The sequence below is a fragment of the Entamoeba invadens genome (genome assembly GCF_000330505.1).
Source record: "Entamoeba invadens IP1 unplaced genomic scaffold scaff_1105074726209, whole genome shotgun sequence".
In the NCBI taxonomy this organism is placed as follows: domain Eukaryota; phylum Evosea; order Mastigamoebida; family Endamoebidae; genus Entamoeba; species Entamoeba invadens.
This window is the reverse complement of record NW_004440269.1, coordinates 9,955-21,737: the sequence shown is the minus strand read 5'-3', so window position 1 is coordinate 21,737 and position 11,783 is coordinate 9,955. Positions and strand designations below refer to the sequence as shown.

The 11,783-nt window shown below is 37.1% G+C and overlaps 8 protein-coding genes across 8 annotated transcripts; 5 read left to right on the top strand and 3 right to left on the bottom strand.

Moving 5' to 3' along the window:
* Positions 1-1,730, bottom strand: EIN_490010 (hypothetical protein; the record flags this gene model as incomplete). The annotated part of the gene is made up of 2 exons (XM_004255665.1): positions 1-1,427; positions 1,550-1,730. Coding segments are annotated over 2 exons (1,608 nt in total), but the record flags the coding sequence as incomplete, so codon positions are not given.
* Positions 1,731-2,233: 503 nt separating this feature from the next.
* EIN_490000 (hypothetical protein) lies at positions 2,234-3,208 on the bottom strand (the record flags this gene model as incomplete). Its single annotated transcript, XM_004255664.1, has 1 exon — positions 2,234-3,208. The coding sequence occupies one exon, from the start codon at positions 3,206-3,208 to the stop codon at positions 2,234-2,236; it is 975 nt and encodes a 324-aa protein (XP_004255712.1).
* Positions 3,209-3,395: 187 nt separating this feature from the next.
* Positions 3,396-3,976, top strand: EIN_489990 (hypothetical protein; the record flags this gene model as incomplete). The annotated part of the gene is made up of 2 exons (XM_004255663.1): positions 3,396-3,842; positions 3,887-3,976. 2 exons carry the CDS (start codon positions 3,396-3,398, stop codon positions 3,974-3,976), a joined length of 537 nt encoding a protein of 178 aa, XP_004255711.1.
* Positions 3,977-4,094: 118 nt separating this feature from the next.
* On the top strand, positions 4,095-4,877 carry EIN_489980 (hypothetical protein; the record flags this gene model as incomplete). The annotated part of the gene is made up of 1 exon (XM_004255662.1): positions 4,095-4,877. The coding sequence occupies one exon, from the start codon at positions 4,095-4,097 to the stop codon at positions 4,875-4,877; it is 783 nt and encodes a 260-aa protein (XP_004255710.1).
* Positions 4,878-5,391: 514 nt separating this feature from the next.
* EIN_489970 (hypothetical protein) lies at positions 5,392-6,123 on the top strand (the record flags this gene model as incomplete). The annotated part of the gene is made up of 1 exon (XM_004255661.1): positions 5,392-6,123. The coding sequence occupies one exon, from the start codon at positions 5,392-5,394 to the stop codon at positions 6,121-6,123; it is 732 nt and encodes a 243-aa protein (XP_004255709.1).
* A 451-nt stretch (positions 6,124-6,574) lies between these two features.
* EIN_489960 (DNA-directed RNA polymerase I, II, and III subunit RPABC2, putative) lies at positions 6,575-6,952 on the top strand (the record flags this gene model as incomplete). The annotated part of the gene is made up of 1 exon (XM_004255660.1): positions 6,575-6,952. One exon carries the CDS (start codon positions 6,575-6,577, stop codon positions 6,950-6,952), a length of 378 nt encoding a protein of 125 aa, XP_004255708.1.
* Positions 6,953-7,378: 426 nt separating this feature from the next.
* On the top strand, positions 7,379-10,089 carry EIN_489950 (coatomer beta subunit, putative; the record flags this gene model as incomplete). The annotated part of the gene is made up of 2 exons (XM_004255659.1): positions 7,379-7,831; positions 7,906-10,089. The coding sequence occupies 2 exons, from the start codon at positions 7,379-7,381 to the stop codon at positions 10,087-10,089; spliced, it is 2,637 nt and encodes an 878-aa protein (XP_004255707.1).
* A 71-nt stretch (positions 10,090-10,160) lies between these two features.
* On the bottom strand, positions 10,161-11,771 carry EIN_489940 (hypothetical protein; the record flags this gene model as incomplete). Its single annotated transcript, XM_004255658.1, has 1 exon — positions 10,161-11,771. A coding segment is annotated over one exon (1,611 nt), but the record flags the coding sequence as incomplete, so codon positions are not given.
* Positions 11,772-11,783: the final 12 nt, after the last annotated feature.

Below are 11,783 nucleotides of genomic sequence, written 5' to 3'. Positions count from 1 at the left end.
CTTTCTGTGCAATTTCTTGGTGAAAGCGACAACAGAAGCAGACAATTTCGACTTCCGGTGATCCGGCTTGTCCCTCCTCGGACTTTTAATGGGACTAACAGTATTATCGGAGTCGGTCCCGCTGTCGTCCTTTTCATTTTTCTTTTCGCCCAAATCGTCTCGTTTTTGTGTTTTACTTGAAATGCTGTTTGAGTGTTTTCTCGCGTTGAAATCGACTTGGCAATTGACGGGTCTCGACGTGATAGTTTTTCGTCTAACCAAAGAGAGTGAGCTCATTGTGTCCTTCTTATCGGCTTGGTCAAATTTGATACGTGGAGATAAGCAACACAGAGTTGGGTCGTTTGAGTTTTTAGCCTTCATTTCTTGTATCAACAAGCTTTTCTGATCGGTTCCATTGGTGTCTGCAGCTCTCATTGGCCTCATCATATTTGGTGCGAAAGTTCTCCGATACAAATCCTTATCGACGTCGTCGGGGAAGAGATTTGGATAATTTGTGATGACAAACTCGATGAACGAAATGAGTTTCTTTGTCTTGTCGAACGTTTCTTCCGCGAGTCTGACGAGGGAAGGTGCGATGCAGACCGACAGATTCTTTGCGTCCATCAAATTGGCGTCCTTGTACATATGAATTTTAAAACAAAGTTTCATCACATTTCTGAACAAGGACAAGTGTGCGGGACTCAACGACTGGACCAGCGCGTTCGCGCCAAGGAGTTTCTCTTTCACACCAAATTTTTTATCGTCTTCCCACGTCTCACATATAGTATTACCCGTCTCAATGTCAACTAATGGGTCGGGCATACTTCGGAAGTAACTCTTTAACACCGCTGCGCAGACTTCTGGGGGTTGGTCGGTCATGTCCAAAAACCCAATCGATAAAGTGAGTTTATCGATGGTTTCTTTGTTCGCAAAAGTGTTCTCGCGGAAGATCCCCTTCGTGTATGCCCCTCGGACATATAACGTCTTTATCAGTTCTTCTATGGATCTCGGCATCTGCCTATTTGTACGACTCTCGTTCTGCAATATGTTCTCTAATGGCTGGAGATAAATCACATTCTTCTCTGTTGTTTGTTCACTTTGTTTCAGATTGTTCTTCACCGTTCGGTTATAGATCTCTGAATATTTTGATGTATTGGGCAAATAAGTAGATCCAACTTGATATAACGACGTGAAAATGGTAAAATAATCCAAGAAAAAAAGGGGCGTTTGGACTTTGAGGTATTCGTCAATCTTGTGATTTTGAAAAGCTGTCATTTCGTCAATCTGAGATTTCTTCGAGTCTTTTGGTATTTTTTTGAAGATCTCGAGATTTGAGTTGACAAGTTTTGTTGGGTTTACTAAAAGGTCTTGAACCTGCTTTTGGAAAAAGACAAAGGTGTCGCAAATAGATCTAAAGCCTTCAATAATTGTTGTGAATGATGGAATATCTTCTTGTCACCATATGAATTAAATAACAAACTATTAAGTAATAGTATAATAATAATAATAATATATAATGATAATATTATAATAATATTATAATAAATATATAATATAATAATAAACAAACCAATGTGAACTGGTTTTGGGTTTAATGACACAACAAATTCCTCAAGAAAGTTGGCGTGAGAAGTCATCTCTTCGGAAAACTTTTCCGATAGTGTGCCAATTCGTTTTACAAATTTTAATTGCTTGTCCCAAAAGAGAAAGGATTCATCAACAAGCTTCATGCCTATCTTTGGTGAGGACATTAACTGTTATTGAGTTCCAGACGAACTATCTGACTTTGACGTGGTGAAAGTGAAATAAAGATATGGTATTTTTTATAGTTTATTTATTGGTTATTTTAGAATTTGTTTTACATTTGTGTTTATTGTTGAAAAATGGAAGTTTTGTAATCAAAGTGAGGAGGCTTTTGTTATTTTGGGGAAGAGTAGACACTTCTCATCTTAGTTTTCATATTATTTTTACTAATGATAATTTACACTGAACTATTTTCATATTAATAATTTATTATTTTATTTGATAATTAGATCTAGTAAAAAGAAAGATGAAATAACTAAATAATAATGATAAAGAAGTAAGAAACAATTTTATCAAAACAGGTGCATTTAATAAAATTAAATAACAATTAAATTAAAAATAATTTAAAATATGTTTAAGAAATAGTTCTTTTGTTACACAAAATAATCTTATATTTAGCATCAAGTTGTCATAACTATTAAAAAAAGACTCAAAAAAATCTTCGAATCAATCAATTCAAGTGTGCAATGTACATTTTGAAGTACAGTCTTTGAAGTAAAGTATCAAACGCGCCTTTTAAGTGACTTTTAATATATTTAATATACCACTTTCCCGACTTGTTTGGGTGAATTTTGGAATAAACAGCCCCTGCAAAAAGACCAGTCCTCCCCTTTCCGCTGTTACAATGGATCAACACCTTGTTTCCATTCAAAACGTCTTGTGAGACTTCAAAAGCCTTTTTGTCGTAGAGTGAAACACTCTCTGGAATCCAAAAGTCAACGATCGGGCACTTGACCAATTTGATATTGTTTTCAAAGAGAAGCCCCTCATATGTGTTCATTCCGAGCCTCTCATAATCTCGTGTTGTCAAACAAGATACAATCTCATTGACCCCCATATCTTTAAGTTGTTTAACATCATTAAAGACAGAACGCCTCCTAAAATGGTTTGTCGAGCCTGGCGCAATAGAAAACAATATTTCCCCGTTTATTGTATCTTCCTTGGGAAGACTTGAAAATGGAAATGGAGAATCTGATAGGTCTATAGGGGCAGAACGGTACGTCTTATTCGCAAAAATGATAAAACAGATGATTACATAAAAAAAGTAAAAAATGGAAATGGAAGCTTCGATCATAAGAATGAGATTTGTCATTGTTGCAAAGAAAAATATTGTCACACGCCGATTCGTGGGAAATGGCGGAAATTGAGACATTGAGAAAAGTGAAATTACGAGGAGCGGAACGTTGAGTAATCCAATCAGAGTTAAAAGAGTTAACAATTTTCTTGTTAAATGGTTAAATAATTTTATTGAAAGGAAAATTTGAAGTAACGATTCTACAACAGAATAAAGCTGGACAGTAAACACCCCGACACTCCAAGACGGGAATTTTGTAAATTCATCAGTCGAAAACAAAACGCTTGTCACAATCACAAAGTTAATCAAATGTATAAAAAAGAGAACAGTACGACCAACTGCAATAATCATCAATAAATGAGATTTATTGATTATTTTTTTCAAAAAAAAATTAAATAGTTTAATAAATAATACTATTATAATAAATACAATGTTGATTATTATAGTTTCTTTTTGATATTTCAAAGTATACCAAATGGTTAAATAAAAAGAGAAAAAAACTTAAAAAAAAACAAGAAGCTCAACACCTCAAATTTCGATGTCGCGTAAAACGAATAGCCAAAAAGGAAAAGAGAGTGGCGCAACACAAACGCAGCGACTGAAAGACACAATCGAAAAAACAGAAGAAGAGACAAAAACGAAAAAAAATGAGTATATTAGGGTTTTGACCGATGCGGAGGTCGAGTATAACTTTTTGACGTCAAAGATGACGAGGCAGACGGAGATTGACAAAGAAGAACTTCAACTACTCAACGACAGGATCAGGCAATATAAGTCTGGAATTATGAGATTGAAAGAGGACCTCTCACAACTGGAGATTGCGTTCGCGTCGGAAAGCTTCGCATCACTGAAAACTCAAGAAGCCACTCTCCTCTCCGAGATTGAAAAACTCAAAAAAGAAAAAAATGAGAAGGAAAAAACGAAATTGAACAACAAAAAATTGCTGAGCAAAGCAGATAAAATCTACGAACAAGTTGAAACGGAGGTTTGTCTTTTTTTGTATGTTGGTGTTTGGATAATTACTTGTAGAAAAACAAATACGGGTCAGACGTACAAACAGTTAAACAGACGGTCGAGAGGCTCGAGAATTTAAAGACAGCACTTGAGATAAAAAGTTGATTTGTTTTTGAGTTAGTTAAATTATAACAAAACTATAAAATTATTATTTGCTTTTCTATTTTTTTATAATACTTTCTGTCAAATAAATCAAAAATAATAATCATTTGAGAGTGAGAAAATGAGTGACGACGCAGAACGAAAATCTTCACCGGGATCATTTGAAACAGAAAGAGAGACTGAGGATAAAAGGCACAAAAATGACAGGAATTCGCAATTTTACAGAAACACAGAAGCGACGATTCCAAAACTGGAATGTGCCGAAGAAAAGTGGACTGCCGACCAGTTCTACTCTGAATTGATGAACCGAAGCAACGAAAAAAGGTACGTTTTCATGGAAATAAGACACGACTACATACAGTGGTTGTTTCCAACGTTTGGACAATCAATGTTCAATTCGTCCAGTTTCTCACTTAGCCCCTATGAGGTTATTGAGATGCGCAAAGACGCCGCGGTTGCAGTTCGGTTTGTCAGGTTTTATAAGATGTTTCTCGACTTTTTGGGGGGCGAATTGGTCGACCTTGAAAAGGGGGAAATTCGTGTTAACACAAACAAAAAAATGCGTTTAGAGCGATTCGATAACTTCAACACAAACGAACACAACTTCTTTAGAGTAACACGAATCATCAATTCGTTGAGAGCATTCGGGTTTGAAAGGTATATCCCACAGTTCATGAAATTTTTTGAAGATAATATGGCATCATTCAAACACTGCCTCACCAGTTTCCATAAGTTCTGGAAAAAAGCTGCGCAAAATGACCGTTCCGTATCAAAAGAGCCAGAAAATTTTGATTACTCTGATAGTATATTTTTCGATGAGTTGAAAAGGGGTGGAAAGGAATATAAAGGTGCAAGAGCTGTTGTCGAGACACTCAATGAGTTCGAAAAGAAATTTTTTGATTGAATTATTAATAATTTAATATAGTAAAATTAATTATTCCGATACTATATTTTATAGTTATTTTTATATTTAATTTTAATTAAAAACATTTTTAATTTATAATTTAATATATAATAAGTATATAAAATAAATCCCACGTTATCATCTTATTGACAACAATTTGGATTTATACAACAAAATGTTGTATAAGAACAAATAATGATAAAATAAATTAAAAATGTAGTATTGTTACTTAAAGAAAAAAAGTATGTTTGATGTAATTATTTTGGGTAAATGTGGAATAAAATCCTCAATAATTAACCTTATCCACCAGAAGTTGGTTTTTTTACTTTACTCAACTATGGATATTAGTAATAAAAACCATGAAAAAGTTAAATTGACAAGACAAGAAACATATTTCCTCAAGCGATCTCCACAATTTCCGAGTTTGCATCTGGCCTCTTGCGATTAAACGGGATGATGAGCGAGATCGAAAAGAGATGAATAAAAGAAATAGAAAAACTGTAAAAAGAAGAGGATGTCTAAAGGGTCGAAGATCAGTGCCGCACAGCTTGATGCGATGAAGAAGGAAATTGGAGCGGAGGAGACAGTATTCTTCTCTGAACTTGGATCGAAAGGGGATTGGACACCATGCGGGTCGAAGGAGAACGCCAATTTGTTTTACAAAATTGATGAGAAGACTGGCATAAAGAAGTTTAAGATCAACGCTATTATTCCGACACGACTTCAATGTGTTATAGATGCTCTTCTTGTTGAAAAGAATCGAGTGTCGTGGGAATCATTAGTTGATGGAATGAAACAAATCGAAGACTTTGGAGAGGGATATTCTATGCATCACATCACAACTAAATCAGTTGCTTTTGTCCTTGGAAGACGCGATTTTGTCCATTTCAGAAGAATCACAGGCCCAGAAGGCCTTGAGAAAGTGAAGGAGAACCAAACAGACGCTCGACTTGTCATCGACGTCTCTTCGGAACATCCAGACTATCCAGCTCAAAATAGTACATTCACTCGGGCAACTACACTCTTTTGTGCGACTATATTTAGAGAGTTTAAAGATAAGAATGGAAGATTGTACACCACTTATGACACTATCACACAATCGAATATTAACGGGTACGTCCCGAGTTGGTTGGTCAATGTCGTCACTTCCTCATCAACTCTTGACTGGTACAACGCCCTTGAGAAGTGTGCTATCGAGCTTAATAAGAAGGTAGACGAACAAGAGAAGAAAGCCGCACAGAAGTGAGTAATTTTTATTATGATTTTGTTATATGCATCGATTTTTCTTCTTTTCTATGTGGGTCACAATAAGACGCAAAAACAATATCACTGTTTTGAATTACCACAAAGTAAGGACTTTGAAGAATTATTAATTAACGAACTTATTTTATTTGCATTTTAAAATATCATTGTAAATTATTTCAGAGGTATAAAATCGGGATATCTCGAGTTTATTAAATAATATTCCCGTTTAAAAAAGTTTATTATTTTAAATAAAATAATAAGGCTAAAAATGGGGAAACAATCAAATAATTGACACATATCCCAATAAAACAATACAATTATAAAACTTAAATAACGTTAATTAAATTAACGTTCTTTGTAGCGTTCAATAAAAATTCATAAAACATTTACCAAAGAAATTTGAGACAAAAAAAAGAAAAAAATGAGAAACCCTTTCGAACTGATTAAAGCAAATGAGTTCAGACAACGATATAGACAATAACGAGGACGTCGACTACAGTTCAGAGGAAAACTCCGAAGACCAAGAAAACGTCATCGACGACTACGAACAACTTGGAATCGACAATTACGTCGAGACAAAGGAAATTAAAGGCAACGACAGAACAACGACAAAGTTCATGACAAAATACGAGAAGGCAAGAGTACTTGGAACAAGAGCTCTACAAATCTCTATGAACGCCCCTGTCTTCGTTAACTTGAACGGAATGACTGACCCTCTCCAAATCGCTATGGAAGAACTTAAAGAAAAGAAAATCCCTTTTATCATCAGAAGACGTCTCCCAAACGGTTCGTATGAGGACTGGAAGATCTCTGAGCTCATCATCGATTGACTTTGTTGTGACTTGATTTTTAGTATTTTTTTGTTGTTTTTTACTCTTTAATATAGAATTTGTTTTTTGAACACTGTACTTTTTAAAACTATTAAAGTTATTAAATGGTGTTGAAAATGTACTATTTATTAACCATAATTTATCTATTATTATATTGTATTTTGCCTTATCATAAATTAAAAACATATGGTTTAAATATTTATAATATTACTATAAAAACGAGGAGATTGAAAGTATTAAATTGATACTCAATTCAACAATAATCAAACACAAAAGAATACTTCTAATAAAATAAACAATCAAATTATTATAAAAGAAAATAATCTCCCGATTTGGTGGTGGAAAGAACACCAATATCACAATTATTACAATCATTAAAGAACTCAAAAAGATGACAAAACAGACGTGAACTCGAAAATCAAGACCATGGAGGACGTGAGTACTCTTATTCTGAACAACCCATATCGCGACTTCAAAGCGGAGGACGTCTTACAATCATTGAGGAGTGATGTCTCGAAAAGCAAAATTTCTGCACTGACGAAAATCATCACAGCGGAACTGAATGGTGACCACCATCCCGAATTGCTGATGGAAGTGATTCGAATGGCTATGCCATGCCCGGAACACCAGATTAAACGACTTGTCCTCATCTATTTGGAATCGATTCAAAAGACGGAAAATGGCCAATTGAAACCGGAACTGATTTTGGCCATCAACGGTCTTTTACAGGACTTAAACCACCCGAATGAATATATCAGAGGCGTCACTTTGAAGTTTCTGTGTCATGTGAGTGAACGTGGCATTTTACAACCATTGGTCAACGCCGTTGTCGACAATATGACACACAAACACGTCTATGTGAGAAAGGCGGCTGCGAATGTGATCGGACACATTTACTTGACGGACCCATCACTGCTGGAACACGCGGCGATGTACTGAGAAAAGCACTGAAGGAAGAAAAGGACTCGTCGGCGCGCGTGTGCATCTTCTCCGTATTGACACAAACCCTCCCGGAATTTGCACTGAAGTTCTTGGTCTCGATTGCACAACAAATCACAACATTCTCCGAACTGTTTGTGATGACGGTGCTGAAGTTCATTCGACTCATTCAGAAGTCGACGCCAGCTTATAAAGGAAAGTACACTGAAATACTCTCAGCGCTATTAACGGGGTCGTCTGATATGGTGAGATATGAAGCTGCGAGTTTGTTCCCTATGGTCACCGGGAATGCTCACGCTGTTGTTAAAAGTGTTGAAACACTTGTGGACGTCATTTGCGCGACTTCTGATGTGAACGTGAAGATCACGGGAGTCCAACGAATTAAGCAGATTGCGAATAAATACAAAAAGGTGGTGAAAGGGAATTGCGTTGCTCAGTTATTACGGATGCTCACAATCAACGCCGTTAGAGGCGACGTTCTTTCGATGGTGATTGGGATGATTGCACCACGGAATGCGGGAGAGATTGCGTCTGCATTGAAGAAAGAGTCTGTGAGAGAGAACAACGAGTATGTTATCAACGTTATCTCTGCATTAAAGAAGTGCAAAGAAGTCAACGAGAATATTGAAATTGATGAAGTCATGTTTGAGGCGTTAAAAGAGCCAGAATTGGCGAAAGAAGTACTTGGGTATATTGAGACGAGACTCAGAGGTGCAAACAAGAAAAGCACAATTGAGAAGTTGCTTGAATTGATTTCTGAGGTGAAAGAAAGCAAGACGATGAGAAGTGTAATTTGGATGATCTGCGAGTATGCGGAAGACAAGGAAAATGTGCTTGAAACGTTGAAGGAGTTGATCGTCGAGAAGAAAGTAGAGGAGCAGTTTGTTGAACAGACTCAAGAAACAGAACCACAAATTGAAGAGAAAAAGGCGACAAACAGCTCAACAAGTGTCATTCTCGCTGATGGATCATATGGAAGTGCAACAAGTAATATAACTGAAACTCAAGAACAACTGGTCAACGAATTTTCTATTTCAGGATTGAAAGAGTTGGTCAACCAATTGGATGGGATGGTCATTTCTGTGATTGCTGGTGGGGTCATCAAATTGGTATTAAAAACTACGGGAGCGACTGGAAACAAAATGCGTGCTAAAGCATTGCAGATCATTATCGAGATATTGAAAGTGGAGAAGCAGAGTTCTAAAAAGCTCCCAGAAGATGTGAGAGAACGCGTTAAGTTGGCGATTGGAATTCTGAGTGGGAAGGGGGAGAATGTTGTTGAGATGAGCGAAAAGATCGAGAAGGAAATTACGGCCGAGATGCAGAACAAAACCAAGATCAGTGATAAGACGGAAACCACACAAATTGATGAGAAAATTAGATACGAATTGTTCAGTACGAATGACGATGAGGAAGTGGAAGACGTCACTTCAAGAATCGAACAGATCAAAGAAAGTCGTAAACTCGAGCGATTGAATAACATTGTCCAACTCACTGGATACTCGGACCCATTTTATATCGAAGCTGTTGTTACCGTGACACACTTTGATATCACGTTGGACTGTTTGGTTATTAATCAGACTCCTTCCACGTTACAAAACATTAACATTGAATTAATCCCACACGGTGGTATGTCTGTCAAAACAAAGCCTGCCCCAGTCACTTTGGGTCCGGGCGACTTTGTGAGAGTGACACTCGGGGTTAAGGTTGACGCGACAACGGTTGGTGTTATCAGTGGGTATGTTAACTACGACATCTCAGACAAAAACGTTACACATCACGCACTCGATGCCAACCTCATTTTGAATGAGCTCAGGATCGAGTACCTTGACCAGATGACTCCCTGCCCCTGCGATAGAGAAGTCTATCAGAAAAAGTGGATGGAGTACGAGTGGGAAAACAAAATCCCAATCGACACCGAGCTCACAGACCTAAAGGAGTACGCGTTCCTTGTCAGCTCGATCGCAAAACTCCAATGCATCACACCAACCGTCATGTTTTGCGACTCAATCGGCTTCTTGTCTGCAAATTTCTATGCAAAGAATTTGTTCGACGAGGACGCGCTTGTCAACATCTCTGCTGAAGCGGTAAATGGTAAAATATCTGGGTGGATCAGGATTAGAAGCAAAACACAATCACTTGCGATCAACCTTGGCGATCGTATTGTCGCGAACCAAAAGAAGGTTGCTCCAAAGTAAGTTTTTATTTTGAGCCTTTTTGTTTGAAATTTGGTGAAATAATACAAATTTTTCAATGATCACAAGTATAGCTAGTACCACTCAATAATAACCATCGACTTCAACTTGGATATTTGGGGATACGCAACACCTGCAAAGTTTTCCACATTGCCTAAGCCACTGAAAGCATCCCTCATTCTGTTTTGCACATAAAATTCTCCCGTTGACTTAATCGTGAAAAGCATATCAAACGACAAAGAACCAATTTTATCGTCGGGCCGCAAGGTGTATGACAAATTCGAGGAAACTTTGTCAAAAAACAAAGGCGATTGCGAGGTTGGGCTTTTCACGACAAATGCAAATGCAGCAGTCGAGAAAACAAATGTTTTTTCGGTAATGCCAAGTGGGATTGGTGAACTTTCTTGGTAGGTACCACAAATAAACCCATTTTCCAATTCCATAAAGACGCTGGTTTTCTTCGTCTTTCCCAAGACTTGGTTGATCACCTTTGCGCACAAGTCCATATCAGACGAGTCAAAAACTATTTTATACATTTTGCTCTTGATCTTCTTTGAAAACAAATCAAGAAAGTTCCCCTCGTTTATCGAGGCAAACAATTGTGTTGAATCGGATGTGTGTTTTTGCCCTTCAACAATTTTAGTTTTTGTGATTAGTAGTCGATTTCCCTGACTCAAATCATTCCACTTACCAGAACTCTCAACCGCAACGTCACACTTCATCATCTCGCCGTAAAATTTGGTGACTTCAGTTTCGTCTCCACCCATTTCGATTACAATCACCCTTTCTATCTTTACATGTTCGTCTTTATTGATACCAAAAAAATGTTCCACTGTTCCAATTCCTTTGTAATTCTCACCAACTCTTTCCTCTGGGAAAATAACAACCTCACCATTTTCGTGGATTGAAAACCCCTCACTGAGCTCGAATATATACTTTGAGTTCAGCGACTCAACCGACATCACTCGTCGTGTTTTGCCTTTTATGTATCGTTTCAGCTCAAACCCATCGAACTCGATCAAAAAATGTTTGTCATCAACTATGAAAGTGGTTTGTATTTGATCAGCTTGTTTGACCTTACTTGATACGTATAAACCAATTATCCTGCCTTTTTCTGTCTGTAGCATTACATACAAATGTCTCTTACCAGAGAGTTTTTTATTAAACGTTGAACTGTTCATCGCGTCAACCTCACTGTCGAACACAACTCCGCCATATCGCATTCCAACCCAGTTTCCCAGTTGTTGGAAGATGTCCTTCGACCTCACAAATTCGTTCAAATTGATCATTTCCAACTTGCTGTTTTTGCACGGTGTTGTTTCCTTTTTCATCTCCTTTGGAATGTCGTCATCTATGTAGACTGGCGTTTTAGCCGTTTTTAAGAATTCTTGCTCATTAGATGTATTTTTTCCATCTGTTTTATCATTGATATCATTGTCAATTTTCTCCTCTGAAGTGCTTGTTCGTTCCGGATTATCAATCTCGTCATCGGTGAATCTCAAACAAATGAGCTGAGATGTTTTCCCCATTCCGGCTATCTCTCCTATATTGACTTGAGAACCATACTTTTCCATAAAAGAACCATTCCGTTTGATATTTCCATTTTTAAAGACCGAGTAACAGTATTTTACTTCGACGACCTTCTCGGACTCGGGTGGATATATAATGAGTGATGATTCGTGTGTATCTTTCAATTT